The 17,687-nt window shown below is 41.6% G+C and overlaps 1 protein-coding gene across 1 annotated transcript in view; it reads right to left on the reverse strand.

The window, feature by feature from the left end:
- Positions 1 to 1,540: 1,540 nt before the first annotated feature.
- The window catches only part of JAKMIP2 (janus kinase and microtubule interacting protein 2), a 161,550-nt gene continuing 145,403 nt past the window's right edge, over positions 1,541 to 17,687 (reverse strand). Inside the window, exons 20-21 of the mRNA XM_054511997.2 lie at positions 14,839 to 14,904; positions 1,541 to 1,996 (exon numbers count right to left, since the gene is read on the reverse strand). Of these exons, the coding sequence (XP_054367972.1) occupies positions 1,976 to 1,996; positions 14,839 to 14,904 (87 nt within the window). The 3' untranslated portion in view covers positions 1,541 to 1,975. The remainder of the gene's footprint in view (positions 1,997 to 14,838; positions 14,905 to 17,687) is intronic.

Raw genomic sequence — 17,687 nt, forward strand, 5'->3', positions numbered from 1 at the left:
GAAATGACGTTCTTCTATCTTGTTCAAAAGCATGAGATGATATATTTACTATAGGTTATTAGAGATCCCGGCTCTGGATCTCCCAACATTTATTGCTAGCAATATTCCAGGTAGTTTGATGGAAAAGCTTCAGTGCTGCGGTGCTGAGATTTAACCAAACTGAAGCACTATTTTATCACATGGGGGACTCTTTCTCAACAACACAAGAAAGTTGAATAATATAGCAGTCATCATTTTACAAAGCACTTTGTGCTACTTTAAGCACCTCTTGTTCCAGAATTGCAAAAGCAAACAAACAAACCTTTATGAAAAAGCATTTAACCTCATTTTGCAGATGAGGAGACTGAGGCACAGAGAGGTTAAGTGACTGGGCCAAAGACACCTGGGTCAGCAGTAAAGAGGACAAAACGTGAGACCCCAGCATTCTAGGCTTCCTTGCCTATTCTTCAGTTCCTTTTCTGGCTTGGAAAATGCCAGTGCTAAAAACCAAACAATAAGATACGGAACTCACGTATGGAAGGATTTGCGTAGCATTTTGTAGGAGTTTCTGGCTCCCTACACACATTCTTTATGCATGGGAAATCTAGCCCTGTAAATAAAACCTTGACAATTTGAAAAATTGAGGCTGTTTTGTTATCTACAGTAAATGAGGTGTAAAATTTGCTTTTCAGGAACATTTATTGGCTCTCAGAGCTGAATCCAAGGCTCAGTATTACATAACTTAGGAAAAGTATCTGTCTTCTACTCGTCTCTGGTAGAAAACGACCTTCTTGGTAAATGTATGTTACTTCTATATAAAAAAAGTAGAGCTGTCTTTTTGCTGTCAGCTCTCTGGGGAAAAAAAATGTTACCAGTCTAAACGATAAGAGGTCAGAATGCTCTGGGCATATCAGGATACTTTAAAAAATCATCATAATTGTGTTGAGTATTCACATCTCTGTGGCAAACTCAACTGTTGGTAGTTTACTTTTCACCTCTATTGTCTTTTTATTCAAATCATATATTTATGCAGGCAATTTTAAGCAGCCATTTGAAAACCAGTATTTTGGAAACGGATTCAGAGATGCTCTCGGGCCCGTGTTCCCTAGAGATGTTAGCATTCTAAACAGAACCAAGTCAGGGAGCTTGTGATTTAGAGCATCATCTTCTTAATTTTCAGTATGACTGAGATCAGTCTGTTCGTGGAGAAAGGCAGATGTGACAGAAGGCCAAGGCAGCACCACATCTGCTTTGTTTCTTATGTTACATTCGCCGAGGTCCTCCGCCTTGTTGCCAGTTTCGTCAGGGGTCACCGTGATCCGCTTCTCCTCTGTCATCCGTGGAATGCATCCCACAAACCCCACCTCTCGCAGGAAAACAAACAGGAGGCTGCTTTCCTTCCCGTTCACATCGCAGTCGTCTCTGTTCCTGAGTTTTAGACAACAATAAAGACAAAAAGCAAATCCCTGTAGTAAGAAACCAGACTTTTCAAAGGAAACATTTTATTGTAAATAGCTCCTCATAGGTACTCCTCGTGCTTCATTCCCCCCCCGCCCTTGTTTTCCCGTTTGTTTTGATTTTTGGAAATGTTTATTTCAGGACTCCTGTTTCCACGGGGTGTGGTGTTACTTTAAAATGATCCCCCTGCACAGCAGGGGGAGAATGTCTCTTTGTAACTTTGGTTCCATGCCCAAGACACCTCTTTCCTCGATCTGCTGAAACTGTTTCCACTGCTGAACTTTTTCTTTACACAATATACGTCTATAGTTCTTTTCTTCTGGCTTGACATATACATGTTTCATTAAATGCAGCATATATTGTAGATTTTCAACAGGGTCATGTGGGAACTGTCAAGTAAGAAACCTTGAATAATGGCTTTAAAATGCACAGTTGTAGTCCTGGCTACAGGGTAGTTCTTAGTTTGTGATCTCCCTCTCACTGTTGTAAACATTTCTGCCATCTCTGAAGGTCTAGAAGCATTTGCCTTTCTGGGGTCTTATCCGTGTTTTCGGTTACTCTGTAAAATAGAGGGAAAAATTTTAAATCATCATTTCTGTCATTAGCTGAAACAGGAAAAAGTTCTTTTTTTAAAGAAAAAAAAATTATTCTTTACCACCTCTTTGGGCTCTACGATCTAATCCAAGTTACATAAATGAAGTCTCAAAGCGTAATTAATTTTAAGTGAGAAAAGTGAATGGTCTGTTTCAAGGGTTATATATGCATAAAAAGTGATGAACAGGTCTTATTTCATAATAAGCAGCCTGACGTATTAACAATTATCACTGTGGCCTTTTCTTCTGGGGCCTTCCAAGACAATACCTTAGAAGCTCAAATGAATGATCATACCCCCAAATATAAATATAAGATTATTTTAAAAGCAGGTCTGTCTATGCCCTTCAGTGACTTACTTTTATGTCATACTTCCTCCTCAACAATTGTATCCAGTGGCAGGTGGTCTCCACCCTGAGGTCCTGACCTGGGGATTCCCTGGGGAATTATGCCATACGGGTTTCTTAATTGGCTCCAGAGATGTTCTTGAAAAGGTACTTCCCCGGACTATACCAGTTAGGATTCCTAGCCCTATTCCTCTTTAAGTCTCTGTGTCTGAGTTTTCACTTGGTTAGAAGTTAAGGATGTAATACTCTCTTCCCCCAAAAAGCCAGCGATGGCACAAAGGACGAGCTATCACGCGCTGCTCAAAGACATGGCCTTTAGAGCCTGAATAACATGGATGGAGAAAACTGGGATTTCCATTTTCTCACTGCATGTCCAAGGACAAATTATTTCAATTCTCTCAGCCTTCATTTCTCCATCTGTAAAACAAAAATACTAATTCTGTAGCAGGACTTTACTGGTGCCCCAGAAATAGTGATCAAGATCCAAAGTGGTGGGAGGCGATGCAGTTAGTACCCCAGGGAAGTTTCCAATCCACCAACCAGAGGTAAATGAAAGATTCAAAAGAATTCCTGCCATAAGCACCAGTCAGAAATATTTGGAATTCATATTTGCAGAGCCACTTTGCACCTAGAGACTAGATTAGACATGAATGAAAGAGTGATAGGGTCCCAGAGGAGGACCAGTGGGAAGTACAGTGGGTGAGATGTAGGAGGGAGAGACTGTTGGTACCTGCACAAATGAGACTCACATTCTAGTGCTCAAACACAGAGCAATGCTCACCTATTGCGCATCTTCCTCTGTCTATCGGGGCAGAGACAGGGGCAGGAGCTTCCTTCCCAGCAAGATGCTGTGGCTGGGAGCACCAGTGCTGAGATCCAGAGTCGCAGTGGAAGAGCTCGGGTCTCAGCCAGTCAGGGAATACTGCTGTGGGCACACCCTGCACAGCTTTTGAAGAACTCACATATATGTTCCCTCAAATGGCCAGTCTTTCATCAGCTCTCATAGAAAGGACATCAAGAACTGGTAACAGCCAGAGAAACAGCATCAACCACCAGGGAGAGAGTCACAACCACTGTCAGTGCAGTTGAGAGGCATGTACCCTTTTCCCTCTACCTCTTCCCTGCCCTCCAGGAGAACCGAGCTTTGAAGAGCGAAGAGGGAGAGATCTCTTAGAGCCAGATCATGAACCTGCCCTATACCTGGAGTAGGGAAGAAATGAGATTAGACAGAATCTGAGGTTGAATTTTAAAACTGAGCTAGACTTTCAAGAACTGGAAAACTGGGGAACCAGCTTAAGATTTATTAAAGAAGAAGAGAGGAAAATTAGAACCCGAGTGAAAGCCATGTTTTGAGAAAAACAGATTGTGTTCATATTAGCATCCCACTGAGATGAGAGCCCCAAACAACTAGTTACAACTGTAATACTCCCCTATTCCCTGGTAGAGAAGAGAATTTATCTTAATGTATGTAAAAGATACTTTAAGGTGTGTGTGTATATATATACACATACAAATACATACAGTGTATGTGTGCTTGTATGGATAAAATAAATAAGTAAACACAGAAAGTCTGTTGCTTGCAAACTTTCAATTTACACATTGTCAGAGATAAATCTTAAATTCTGTTTCAAAGCACATATGCATCATTTCTGCCTGTCACAACTGAGATAAAGCCCATCATTTGAGTAAAACAACATTGGTTTAAAAAAAACAAATGGATGTATAGGCAGTCTCCCAGAATATTAAATTTCTGTACATTGAGTATCTGTAAAGGAACTTGGGGCAGAGCCACATTTATTCAAACGGGCATTCTGAATAGCTGAAGCCCCATCCAATGGGCCACCATCGATGACCAATTTTCAGTGAATCAAAGGTCAGTACACTGTAACTAAAACTGTAGAGAATATACATTCATCTTTGATTGACAAGGCCCTTGGGATAGGACAGAACCTCAGGGATTCCTATGAGTGGGTTGCTTAATGTCACTGAGCTTTAGTTTCCTCCCCTGTCAAATAGCGATTGCAGCTACCATTTCTGAGTTTACGACATGTCACCAGACCGAAAGCGAATGAGCACAGTGATGTCACTTCTGACTTGTGACTCTAGCATCCAAGTACCCGCCACATTGCCTGGTTCATGGATGACACTTAGCTAATATGAGTTGGGTTCAATGGACAGGCTACTTATGTTCACTATTCTTTAGGGTTTTCTAACTGCTAGAAGTTAGTTTAGATCCTTTATGGGCCACATATTTAGAAGCATATTGATTCAAACTGTAGCTACCTCCTAATCCCTAGTTATCATAAATAACCCTGTAAAGGGTACCATGACCCAACCAACTGTACCATCCAGACCCCTAGGGGCCTTCCTGACACCTTTCGTTTTGTCAACCCTCATATACAATTTATCATATAGTAAAATATTCAATGAAGTATAGCTCTTATTATTACCTCCATCTTACAGATGAGGAAACCGACCCTGTTAGGTAGTCGGCCTATGAGAATCCTAGTGGGAAAAACAGATAATAGTGAATGAAACATAACTGAAGTCAGAGGATCAGAGGAGGCTTCCCTGAGTCCCTGATTTTACACTGAAATGGGTAGGACAAATGGATATTAACTAGTTGATGGTTGTGTGGGAAATGTGGTCAAAGTAGATAGCAGTACATCTCATAAAATGCATGATCCAAGACAGAATGCTTAGTATGTCCTAGGAACTCGGCTTTTAATGAGTCTTTCTACATGCCAGGTACTATACTGGTTGCTTTACTTATATAATGTCACTTAATCCGTAGAAAAATAGTAGATGCTATTACTTGCTAATTTTTTTATATTAAGATATTAATATTTATAGAGGTATAATAGTATCTATTTTGTAGGATCTCTCTAACTATTAAATAAAATAATAGATAGGAAATGCACTCGTTCAACCACAAAACAGATGTCTTCTTTCTCTTCTTTACCATAAATCGTAACTATCATTAAGAAGTATTTATGGATTGTCAAGTACAAGCTGGGCACTATCTGGGTATTTGGGTTACAGGATGAAGAAAACATGTATGGTCCTGGCCCTTGTGAACCTATATACAATGAGGAATACAGGCATTAATTAACAAAAACAACAACAACAACCAAAACAACCCAAACGCATGTAAAATTTGGCCGGGAGTGAAATCAAGGAAGACTTGCCTGCGGGAGTCATACGTGAGCTGGGATCTGAAGGATGAGTGAGTAGGTGTTTGCTAGATAAAGTAGGGCTAAAAGCACTGTGTGCACAAGGACTGCGTGGGCAAACCCCTGCGGTAGGCAGAAGGGACTAAGGCTCATCAAAGGAGCTTCTAGAGCAAGAGAAAGCCCGAGAGATTGTCTGCAGTTAGACCACACCAGGTCTGTTTGGCCACATTAAGGGAATGGGATTTCACTCTAATGATGATGCTTTCCCAGGCAGGGGGCATGGTTAGATTTGTGTTTCCTAAAACTCACTCAGCGGCTGTGTGAAGAGTCAATTATGAGTGTCTAGAGGAGAAGCACTGAGCCAGGTGAGTAGGACAATACTACCAAGGAGTTGGGGGAGAATGTATTTGTTCATGTATTCTTTCCTTTGTTCACTCATTCTTAAAGTTATTCCCCAATGACACATAAAGAACAAATGAAAATAGCCATCGTGGTATTACAGTCCCATGCTATCCAGGGCTCTGATCTAACATGTCACAAATCTGCTTTCTCAGTCATTTACCCAACCATTTACTCATTTGTCTACCCTTCAGTCCATCTGTCAACTTAAAATGTATTCAAGATTTTATTTATTTATGTTGACAGAGAGAGGCACAGTGAGAGAGGGAACACAAGCAGGGGGAGTGGGAGAGGGAGAAGCAGGCTCCCCGTGGAGCAGGGAGCCCGATGCGGGGCTCAATCCCAGGACCCTAGGACCATGACCTGAGCTGAAGGCAGACGCTTAACGACTGAGCCACCCAGGCGCCCAACTTAAAATGTATTCAGCACCTAGTATATATAAGGCACTGTTGTAGACCTTGAAGATACAAAGTTATATAAAGCATAAGCCCTACTCTATGCTTTCTTAATAGTCTAATGTATAAAACATGGAGGGAAACAATCTCAATATGACTAGATGAAGACTAATAAATGTATCTACATAAAGAAAGACTGATTAGGGGTGCCTGGGTGGCTCAGTTGGTTAAGCGTCTGCCTTGGGCTCAGGTCATGATCCCGGGGTCCTGGGATCGAGCCCCACACTGGGCTCCCTGCTCAGTGAGAAGTCTGCTTCTCCCTCTCTCTCTGCCCATCCCCTGCTTGTACTCTCTCTCTCAAACAAATAAATCTTAAAAAAAAAGGAAAGAAAAACGGATTAACTGACATATTATGAGTCATCTTATCTATTTCTCTTACCAATATAAAAGAATAAGGAACAAAAATCTTCATTTTAAACAATAAATATAGTAGAGTCATATTACCATTTGTTTTCCACAGGCCACCCACAGGCCTTGGCAGGAGGGATTGAAAAAATATAAATGTAATAAGAAATAAACATTTGCATATTTTAATGGAGATTTTGTAACTAATCAACTATAGCTGGTTTTTTTTTTAAGATTTTATTTATTTATTTGAGAGAGAGAACGAGCAGTGTGGAGGGGCAGAGTGAGAGAGAGAAAGAAAAGCAGACTCCCTACTGAGCAGAGAGCCTGATGTGGGGCTCGATCCCAGGAACCAGAGATCACAACCCCAGCCAAAGGCAGACACTTAACTGACTAAGCCACCCAGGCACCCCTGTGGCTGTTTTTATAATACAGTATATATTTTTTAAGTTGTTTTTTTTTAACAGAACAATACAGTATTATGTGCCTTTTAACCGTGTTTTATGTTACTAGACAGGAAGTGAAAATACTGAACTCTCAAGTTCAAGGGTTCATGGTTGACACTGGGATCATTAAAAACGAACAACAGTATGTAGATGAAAAATCATGATCACCTGTTCTCTGTTTCAAACTTCATAATGAACAGAGCTGGTTCTGATATGTTCTTCATTAACATGTCCCTCTTCAGAAGAAGAGGATTTTCAATGGGTCATTATAACCGGATGTAACAATAACCTGGTGATAGCTATTTCTGTACTCCTCTCATTTTCTTCTTTCCTTTGTCTCCCTGCATAACTGACATGGAAGAGTTTGTGGTGCACTATTTATTTAGAATAAATCTCCAGAATGCATGGGCAGATGATATCTCCTGAAACTACCTATTGTTCCCCTGCTTAAGATAAAAGTCCCGATAGAATCTGTGGAGCTGCATTACTTAGCAACCACTTAAAACAGTAAGGGTGCCTTCTTGGGAGCCTTCCGAAGCTTCTAGATCACTGACAAAATGACTTAGGTAATTATAAGTGCTAAAGGAGAAAAAAGTACACGTGGCTCCACTTTAGGGAGGGCATCTTTACATATAATTTAAGTGAGTCTTGGGTTTAAGAGCAGAATATAAATACTTAGTAGGAAAAATATTTTTGTGGTTATGGGCAGTACGCCTTAACTACCTGCCAATAAGCCAAACATTTTTCTCCCTTACTTCTTCCTATCTCTCCCTCATCTGCTTTGGACATAAAAGTGGCATTGATCAATTTCCAGTCATGTCTTATTTAAATTTAGATTACTCCCTGAAAAGAGGAGACAAAAATGCAATTACTTGTTCTGGTTTAGGTGGTAAACCACTTGGTAATGCTAGAGGTTATAATTTCTTTTTTTTTAAAGACTTCTTTGTTTTTTTTAAAAAGATTTTATTTATTAATTTATTTGAGAGAGAGAGAGAGCGAGCCCGAGTAGGGAGGAGGAGTGGAGGGGGAGGGAGAAGCAGACTCCCCGCTGATCAGGGAGCCTGATGTGGGGCTCGATCTCAGGAACCCAGGATCATGACCAGAGCCAAAAGAAGATGCAGAGGGCTAGAGAGAGGCAGAGAAGCAGAGTCCCCACTGAGTGTAGAGCCTGATGCGGGTCTCGATCACAGAACCATGAGATCATGACCTGAGCCAAAACCTAGAGTCACAGGCTTAACTGACTCAGCCACCCAGGTGCCCCTACAAGTTATAATTTCAAACTTATAAACTGACAGATGCAGTAAATGTGATAGCTAACTTTTTTTATAGTAACAGCTAAGAGTTGCTGATTGTGAACTATGTTCCAAGCAATGTGATAAAAGCCCTTTATATGTTTAATCTCATTTAGTCTCTCAACATAATACCATGTTGTAGGTAATATAACCATTTTACAGAATAGGAAACCTCATCTCAGGTGGATTAAAGTTACCATGACATAGCTTGTAAATGGCAGGATCCAAACTTAACAGTTAGCATCTAACTTCAAAGCTGTAACTCTAAACCACTCAGCCATTTTCCTATACATGGAAACTCCCCAGATTCATTGTCACACTAATTCACTATATTATTATTAGTTATAATCATGACTTGTCATTCAACAGACAATTACTAAGTGTCAGTTATGTGCTACTCTGGAAGAAAAGCAAATCAAGTCCTGTACAACCCTCAAAGAGTCACAAAAAGTGGAAAAAGGTATAGAGATGAGCACACTGTAATTTCAAAACCTACTAGCCAAGCAGTAGTACCCACATTGCAGAAGATACCCCTGACTGCGGATATCCATGAACACAGATGGTGCTCGAAAGGAGAAGAAATGCCCTCTTTCCTTTGTGCGGCAGTGCGGTGGTTTGTAAGTGGCTAAAATCCTCTAGAGCGAGGCTGTCTGCATACAAATGCCAGTCCTGCCAACTGTAGCTCTACAGCCTTGGGAGAGTCCTGTGTTGGTGTGTCTCCAGCTGTGAAGAAAGGAATAAAAGCAGCACCGACTTGATCTGGCAGGCGCCAGGGTGGCTCAGTTGGTTAAGAGTCCGCCTTCGGCTCAGGTCATGATCCCAAGGTCTCGGGATCGAGCCCCCCATCGTGCTCCCTGCTCTGCGGGGAGCCTGCTTCTCCTTCTCCCTCTGCCCCTCCTCCCTGCCTGTGCTCTCTCTTAAATGAATAAATAAAATCTAAAAAAAAAAAAAAAGCACCAACTTTACAGGGGGTGTTGTGAGGGTCATTATATCTATTGCTTAGACTATCCCCTGGCATGTAAGTGTTAGCCATTATTGATGTGAATGTTCAAACCTACTCCTTTTCTAACTAGTATTTATGAGTTTTGATTCTTCCCTCAACTACCACATAGTACTTGGGTCTCACTAAACTTTGTCCTGTTTATTTATTATTCTTGGTTGGGGAGGGCTATTCATTTTCTGACGCTCTAGCCATTCCTACCCTTTCCTAGAAAATCTTACCCATTTCGCCTTATATATTCTCATTCAATTTTTTTTTTTTTTTTTAGAGAAAGAGCAAGCAAGCAGGAAGGGGGAGGGGCAGAGGGAGAGGGAGCGAGGAGAAAGAATCTTAAGCAGCTTCTATATGGGGCTTGATCTCATGACCCTGAGATCATGACCTGAGCCAAAATCAAGAGTCGGACTCTTAACTGACTGAGCCATCCAGGCACCCCTATTCTTATTCAATTTAAGAGTCTCAGTCCTCTTCCTTAGGTTCTACAAGCCTACCATCCTGATTGCCAGACAAAGGATGGCTGTAGTCGGAAGAGAAACTCTTTTGGAAGAAAGAATAAGGCCAGAGGGTTGGTTATATGAGGACATAAACTTCCTGGGCATATTTGCTTAACTCCTTCCTTGTATCAGGTCATGCTAAAACACTTTCGCTTGTCGGTTCCACAACTAGGTAACAGAGTTGATACCCGTGGAGAGAGAAAGTGTCTCTTCTCTTTTTTTCAACTTGCTATAGAAAATGTTGAAGAACATGAGGTCCAGGAAAGATCCCTGTGTAATACAATAGGAAAACCAAAGTTGTCACAGACCACGATACGTGGATTTAGAAGAGCACCTGGCCCTTCCTCATTTTTAAATACTGATAATATGAGTTGTGGTTTCTGTACCTGGGTAGACATCAGAACTACCTGGTATGCTTGCTAAAGACATAGAGTATTCCTTGCTCTCCACCTCTCCTACCCTCCTTCTCACCTCTACCTCCAATAACCTGATCCATTAAGTCAGAGGTAAGAACTTGGAATCTGTATTTTTCATAACACTGGGAATCAGTGCCTAAGATGATTTATACATGAATTGGTGAGACATGGACTTGATAATTTAGTAATAATAAAACTCTTATTTTTCTAAATTGACATTGAAAATGATCTTATTTGAAAAGAAGATCCAATTTCACTTAATAGCCTGCTTTCCTGAGTTCTGTTGAAGTCAGATGGGGAGAAAGGGTTAAGAGTAATCAGTCATTTTTAGCTTGTTAGACTTAAAGAATCAGAATTTTCAAGCTGGAAGAGATACTAAACATATACTCAGATTTCTTCATTTTGCAGATAGGGAAGCAACTCCTTCCGCATAATGAAAGACTGGTGAGAACACTGAGCTCCACAGACATCATGACCTCCCAAAGCAATACTGTTCACTAGAACAAAATTCTCAATTTCCACAATACTTGATGGTTCCTTTACTTCTTTAATAATCACCCAAGTGGTTTGGATCTGCTTCTCACTTTTTTTATTTTAATTTTTTTAATTGAAGCACAATCAACACACAATGCTACGTTAGTTTCAAGTGACTTTTTCCTCCTTTTATGGCATTTAAGCTAACCAAACTAAGTGGATTTGTTTTTTTAACAAACAAACAAACAAACATGGGCATAGTAACTGTATGCAGCATCCTGCTCATCACATACCTCTTAGAACCACATTTTGAGAATTAAACGAAATCTTACCTTTAAGAGGCACCTTGACATCAAGGCCATAGAATAAAGGCAAGAGAGAAGAACAAGAATAGAAACAGAAACTGCAGAAGAAAAAGAAGAAGATTATGTAAATCTGAATTTCTGTACTGTCATTCATGTCGTACAAAACCTCAAGCTTTTCCACTTTGCTCAAGTCTGACCACTTGTCACATACACACCAAGTACCTTCTGTTTAAAAAAAAACTGTATATTTTACTTATCTATTGGCAAAGTAATGTGATGAAAACCCGGTGTCAACTAACATCAGCTCATACATTTTGGAATTCTGAGGGGGTCTAATAGATAATGGATTTAAGCCTGTAACTTTATAAATGAAAAAAATAAGCACCGAACAGTTAGTCAATAGTCGAATTGCCTGTAATTTTATGGCATAATAAAGCCTGGAGGTTCGCCCTCCCGAGTCCTACTTCAGCCCATATTATTGTCGCCTTTTTAATGTGTGGCAGGGCCTACCAAAAATACAAAAATATGATCAGAGCATACACTTAATCACGTAAGGCTATCACTGTTTGGTTAATGTGACAGGTTTTAGGAGTAAGGCAGAGCAGGAAGAATATTAATATGTAAGGTAAACATACGATAAATCATCCACCGTGGGATATTTCTGAAGTAGAAATGGGGGCACTATTAGTAATTACATCAGGGTAGCAGGCATAACCTGGGTCTGCCCTGGATGAGTGAGGATCTATAGTATAAAACGTGCTTGGACATCAGAGGACACTTTGGAAAATGAATGCATGATGCTGTTCAAATCTCCATGCTTCTCAGAGAGTTCTCTCCTTTTTGACTCATAGAAGTTAAACGGAGACTGATTTGTCTCTCTTCTCCGAGAACCTTCAACAAGACACAGATACCTGGGGGGACAGACATGCTTATGTAGCAATGGTATATAACCAACTGCCTACGAATTATTAAAGGTCACAAGTCAGATCGTTTTGTTTTGTTTTTTTCCCAAATATCAATTTCCTTGGTGATTGACTCTTACAGAGTCCGTCTTTAACCTTGTTATCACACTTCGGGAGCATTCTGTTGGCCACGACATCTTTGAATAAGGGTTGTCTACGGTATTCTCATGTTGAGCACATTATCTGCATGTGTCCTGTAATGCCATAGTTTCTAGGACTCTTGCTTCACTGTAGCAAAATTGCACGGTCAAGTTCTAAACATGGTGCCAGGAGCCATGTATTGGTGACTGTTCTACTAGTCTGGAAAGCAGAAACTCTGACCTTTTTTTTTCCACTCCTTGAAGATGGAGAGTGGTAAAATGACGCCCGTAGCCGGAGAAGATGGAGGGAATGGGAGGCTTCCGCTACTCCTCTGAGGAGGTCAGCTACCGGCGCTACCTCTCGGGGCATCGGGAGACGCCGATCACCTCGCTGGCAATGAGATTCTTTGTCCGGGCAGTGTGGTGGGCCAAGTGTGGCACTTAGCATCAGACACCCTGACCTCTGGGCTTGATTTGCCACGGACTGGTTCTACGGTCCTGGGCCAGTTGTTTAATCTCTCTGGACTGTTGTTTTATTATCTGCATAAAAGGGGATCCGAGTATCTGCCGTGCCCGACTCAGAGTAACTCTGCATGGGAGCCCATGAAGCCAGTGACCGTGGGAATGCTCGGGATGAGGCACCGCTGCACGGCTGGGGCAGTGCTGTCTATGGTTGTCATGTGACGGGCACTGTGCGTGAGGGGGTTAGGGACAGAGAAGGTATCTCAGGTCCCCTCAATAGGTGTTCAAGTACCCCAGGAAAAGAAAGAGGAGTATTTCTGACATAGGTGATCTTTAGCATTTTTTCTAGGCTTGTGTGTGAGAATCAAGGTCAAGGGCATAGAAGGTGTGTCACAAACCTCATCTCTCATTCAAATCTCCAGTCAGAAACCAACCGGTTGTTTTGAAGTGGCTTAGTTTACTATTATATGTGGAATATGCTGCTTTGATAGCTGAAGAATCCTTGTTTGCCATTACGTACATTACCCCATCATCATAAATGTTTAAGAAGTTCAGATCTGTGACATGACAAATTCAGGAAATTCTGACAGGGAACATAGTCTTAATCTCCCTCCTCCTAAAATTTCCATGAGGTTTATTAAGAAAATGCCTAGGGGAGTGACATTAATAGATAATTTAAAAAAATCCACCCCCTTTTCAGTTTGTTTTTCCTTAGATGAATGGGGACTGAACCAAACTAAAGTTTCTGGTTTTAATTCTGACTTCCTCCTTCAGTCAGTACAGAAAATGACTAGAACCAAGAGTTAGCCATTCAAAAATGTGGAAAATGGAAGATATCAGGCATGTGCTTTGACAAGCAGGGAAGCTGGGAACAATCCTGGCCTCCTGTGGGTCTTCCTGCCAAACCCTGGGAAGTCAGACTCGGTCCGTGGCACTTTACCTTTGCCTCATTCAGTCCCATAGCGCTAAATAGCACACTTCGGACATGAGAACCGTTCAAATTTAAAATTTTGAAGAGGATGTGTACTTTCTGTTTGGAAATTTTAAAAAGTACACTTTTTAATCGAACACCTCAGAGTTTTGTCATTTTCACATAAATGACTTCATTGGCTCTTCATGGAACCCATGAGAGGAGGTAAGGGCAAGCTTTATCATCCCTATTTTATCGGTAAGACTTAGACACAAGTCTAAGTCACATACCAAGGTCAAATAGATATGGAAAGACCCAGCCTACATAAGAATCCAGGTGCTGATGGTGTGGCTACTGGCCCCTACCGACTCCCTGTGATCTCACACTTAGGGAGAACTAAGAAGCAACCGGGATGAATAAAGTCCTAACCATGTCTCAGAAACGGCAGATGGTTTGCTGTTTTCGTCTTGGGTACCCACGGGAGATGCTAGAAAATAGCTATACTCTTTTGCAGCACAGGCATTCACACTGGAACTCTAGAGAAGCCTCTTGCCATCCTTGCTGTGTTCCTAGCACTGGTGCTCTGGGCATCACGGGTGGGAGAATCCTTTGTTGTGTGAGACTGTTTGCCTCACTGTAGCTTGTTCGGCACCCCTGTGTGAGCCCTCTCCCTTCTCCCGCCATGCACATTCCCAAACGCCCTCTTTGAGAATTACTGTGCTTTACCCCCGAAGTGTTGCTTGACTTGGAGGACTCTCTCCGGCCACTGGGGGAAGTGACATGGGGGCATAATTACCACGTGTCAACCTAAGTTTCTGGACTTACTGTTGAAGGGACACTGCAGCTCAAGGAAAAAAGGGCTTTTTGTGAAGAATAACCAGAATGATTTTTTTTTTTTTTCAAAAAGGTACCAAAAAGATTTTTAAAAGAAAGAGCAAAGTAGAGTCACAAAACTCAAAAGAAACTTTTAGAAAGGAAGCGAAGGTAAGAAAGGGGAAACTGAGGAAAGAAAACACACGTAGAAAAGAACAGAAAGCAACACAAAAGGCAAACACGTCCAGGCGAGGCTGCTGAAGGCAGAACCTTTGCTGAGACGCGGGTGTCTGCCTGGTGGTGAAGGTCGTGTGACTCTCACTACACCTGCCTGTGATACACAGTGTAACTGAGAAGAAATGAAACGCAGGGAGTGAAACTCCTATTATTTTCTGATCTAAAACTTCAAGACTGAAATTCATATTGAATTGAACACGTACCTTTTCTTCTAAATCCTTTATCTGTCGTTTCTGGATGTCTGTTTTATCTTCTAAGTCACGAATTCTCTGAAGAAAGAAAAAAAAACCCAAAGAATTAGTGGGCGTTAACAAGAAGACTGTTCACCAGCCTAAAACACAGAACTGGCCATGAAAACGCTAACATTAGTACTTGCGGCTGGAAATATCACAAATACGTTTTTCCATCTCCGGGAGATTGTCTGGATGTTTCAAGATTCAGGCTCACTTGTGGTGCAAAAGCACTGTGCTAACTATACATATATTTTAAAATCTGCTGCCCCTGTCTATTGCGCCCATCCCCCCAGACTCTATCCCCGTGAGAGATGGGTAGGTCTCACCCCACTGCCCTTGGGCTTGGCCATGAAACCTGTTTGACCAGTGGAATGTGAGCAGGAGTGAGAAGTGGGAATGCCACTTCCTCGTAGAGACAGCAGTATGTCCCAGAACTAGTGAGCAAGAAACCAACTTCGTCGTAGCCATTTGGATTAGGATTTTTGGTTGTTTATTACCATAGTAAAAAATGGCTGAAGGTGACACACAGAAATGTAAACAATCCCGTTGTTTTTTGCTACCCTTTCTTTCCAACCTTATTTCAACTCTGCTTCGGGGTGGAATTTCATCACAAAACAGGATTTGCCAGTTCTCATAAAACCAAACACTTCACCAAACATTCCAAGGAGGGAAGTGAATAAATTAGAGGAAAACTAAACATAGCAAAAATAGCACAAGTAAGCCTAAAGACAAAAATGTTAGTTCCGGAACTGTCTCTGAACTTACCTGTCAACTATATAACAAAATTCCAGCAATTTAAATAGCACAGATTTAAAACCAACATTACATAGACAATTATTTGCAAGTGAAAAATAGTCTTCCAATTTCGATCTGGCAATCTAAAGGCCTTTTAGGTTCACGGCACATGGGTATACAGTGTAGGCTGGTTATTTTAACACCTCTTTTGGGAATAATCAGAAAATGGGGAATTGGAGTCTGAGAAGAAAACAGTGGAAGCTAAATGGGGTGATAATACAGAAAGAGAGGTTTTTATAATGCAATGTAGGGAGAAAAAGGGAAAGCTAGAACAAAGAATACCTGAACTTGAAAATCCTATCTCCCTTTTCTCTGAAACATTGGTTCTCAGCTGAGGATGACTCTGCCCCTCAGGGGACATTTGGCAATGTCTGAACATCTTTTCAAGTTAGTTAATTTAATATGAAGTATACAATTCAGTGGTTTTAAAATATTCACAAGGTGGTGCAACCATCATCACTGTCTGATTGTCTGGACATTTTTGAATCACTTCTAGGACAGTAATGGTCAGTAATCACATCTGGGACGGGGGTTGCAACTAGCATCTAATGGGCAGAGCCCAGGACGATACACAGGACAGCCCCCTACCACAATTATCTGACCAAATGCAGGGAGTGAAGAGACTGAGGAGTCTGCTTTAAAGGGAAGGGATAGATGTGTGTGCAGGAGAGGATGAGGAGTTTTGGTCAGAGAGACGATCGAGGCTGACCTTGAAATTAGAGGACAATGAATGCTGGGTAAGAGAATGGGCCTGGAAGCTAATGGTGTGGGTACATGGGAGTGATGTGTGTGCTTGTGTATATTTCCAGGCGCCAAAGCTACACAATAAAAGAATAAATTTGCTAGACATTTCCACCTTGAGTGTGCACATAATTCCTTGATATGTCTACTGGATGTGGAGGCAAGTATTATATCAATAAAATCATGGACCTGTAAGATTACTGCAGGGCCTCTTCAGCCATCAAGTGTCTGCTTGTTGGGCAACTTCCCACAGAGGACAGGACTTTGCTGAATGTAATGGGAGGGTCCAGACACCACTGAGTTCTTGATCTCAAAGAACCATTCCGATCAGATGGGGAGACAAAGTTGGAAACACAGGGAAACCCAGCTCAAGTAGAAAAGGTAAACGATGGCAAAACCATGAGTACTATGTTTAACTTCATCACCAATCTCTAGCAACCAAGGCAGTGTTGAGTACAAAGAAGCTGCCTCTACGTGTTGATTATGAGTTACTTCAGCTAATGTGTGCTGCATGTTCTATTTCTTTTTCCTTCCCATCTGCTTGCCATCCAATCCAAGGGGGATCCCTGTCAGATCCAAATCAGATCCCTTTTCTGCCTGGCTTATCTGTACTGCTAGGAAGTCCACCAAGTCACTCTTGTTGGCATCAGTACTGGTGTGACAGCTTGCAGCCAGCCCTCCCTGTTTCTAATTTAGTACATCCGTCTACAGCAGCTGTGTGCACTCCCAACACATGAAATCACCAGGGCAGTCCCTGAGTTTAAGGGGGAGAGGAGGAGCGGTAAGAATAAGGAAGATGCAGCTAAGCTGCACTCAGAAATAAGCCCAACTCCTTCAAGGTCCAACATGACTTAGGCCTTGTCTTACCGCTCCAACTTCACCTCATGTCCACTTCCTCTTGGCTCTCTCTGCTCCATTTTTTATGGCCTTCTCTCTTGTTTCTTGAATATTCCAAATGTTCCCACAGTAGAGACTTAGACTCTGTTGTCCCTATCTTCGGGGACACTTAGCCAAGATCTTTGTGTGGCTGGTCCCTGGGATTTTAGACATCTTCAGAGAGGCCTGGTCTGACTAGCCAGTCTAAAGAGGTGAATCCTCTATTCCTAGATTCACACACACATTGTATACTTTTCTTCATAGTACTCATGGACACTCTCTACATTGCCTTGGTCATTGTTTTTTGTATTGTTGCTTTGACCCCTTTCATCTGTAGTATAGATGAGAACAGTGACCTTTAGGTCTTTGTCCACTGTCACATTCCTAGTCTCTGGCACAAGCAGGCC

Source organism: Mirounga angustirostris, unplaced genomic scaffold, assembly GCF_029215605.1.
Source record: "Mirounga angustirostris isolate CCGP_5_RB_7025 unplaced genomic scaffold, mMirAng1.0.hap1 SCAF_7, whole genome shotgun sequence".
Taxonomy (NCBI): domain Eukaryota; kingdom Metazoa; phylum Chordata; class Mammalia; order Carnivora; family Phocidae; genus Mirounga; species Mirounga angustirostris.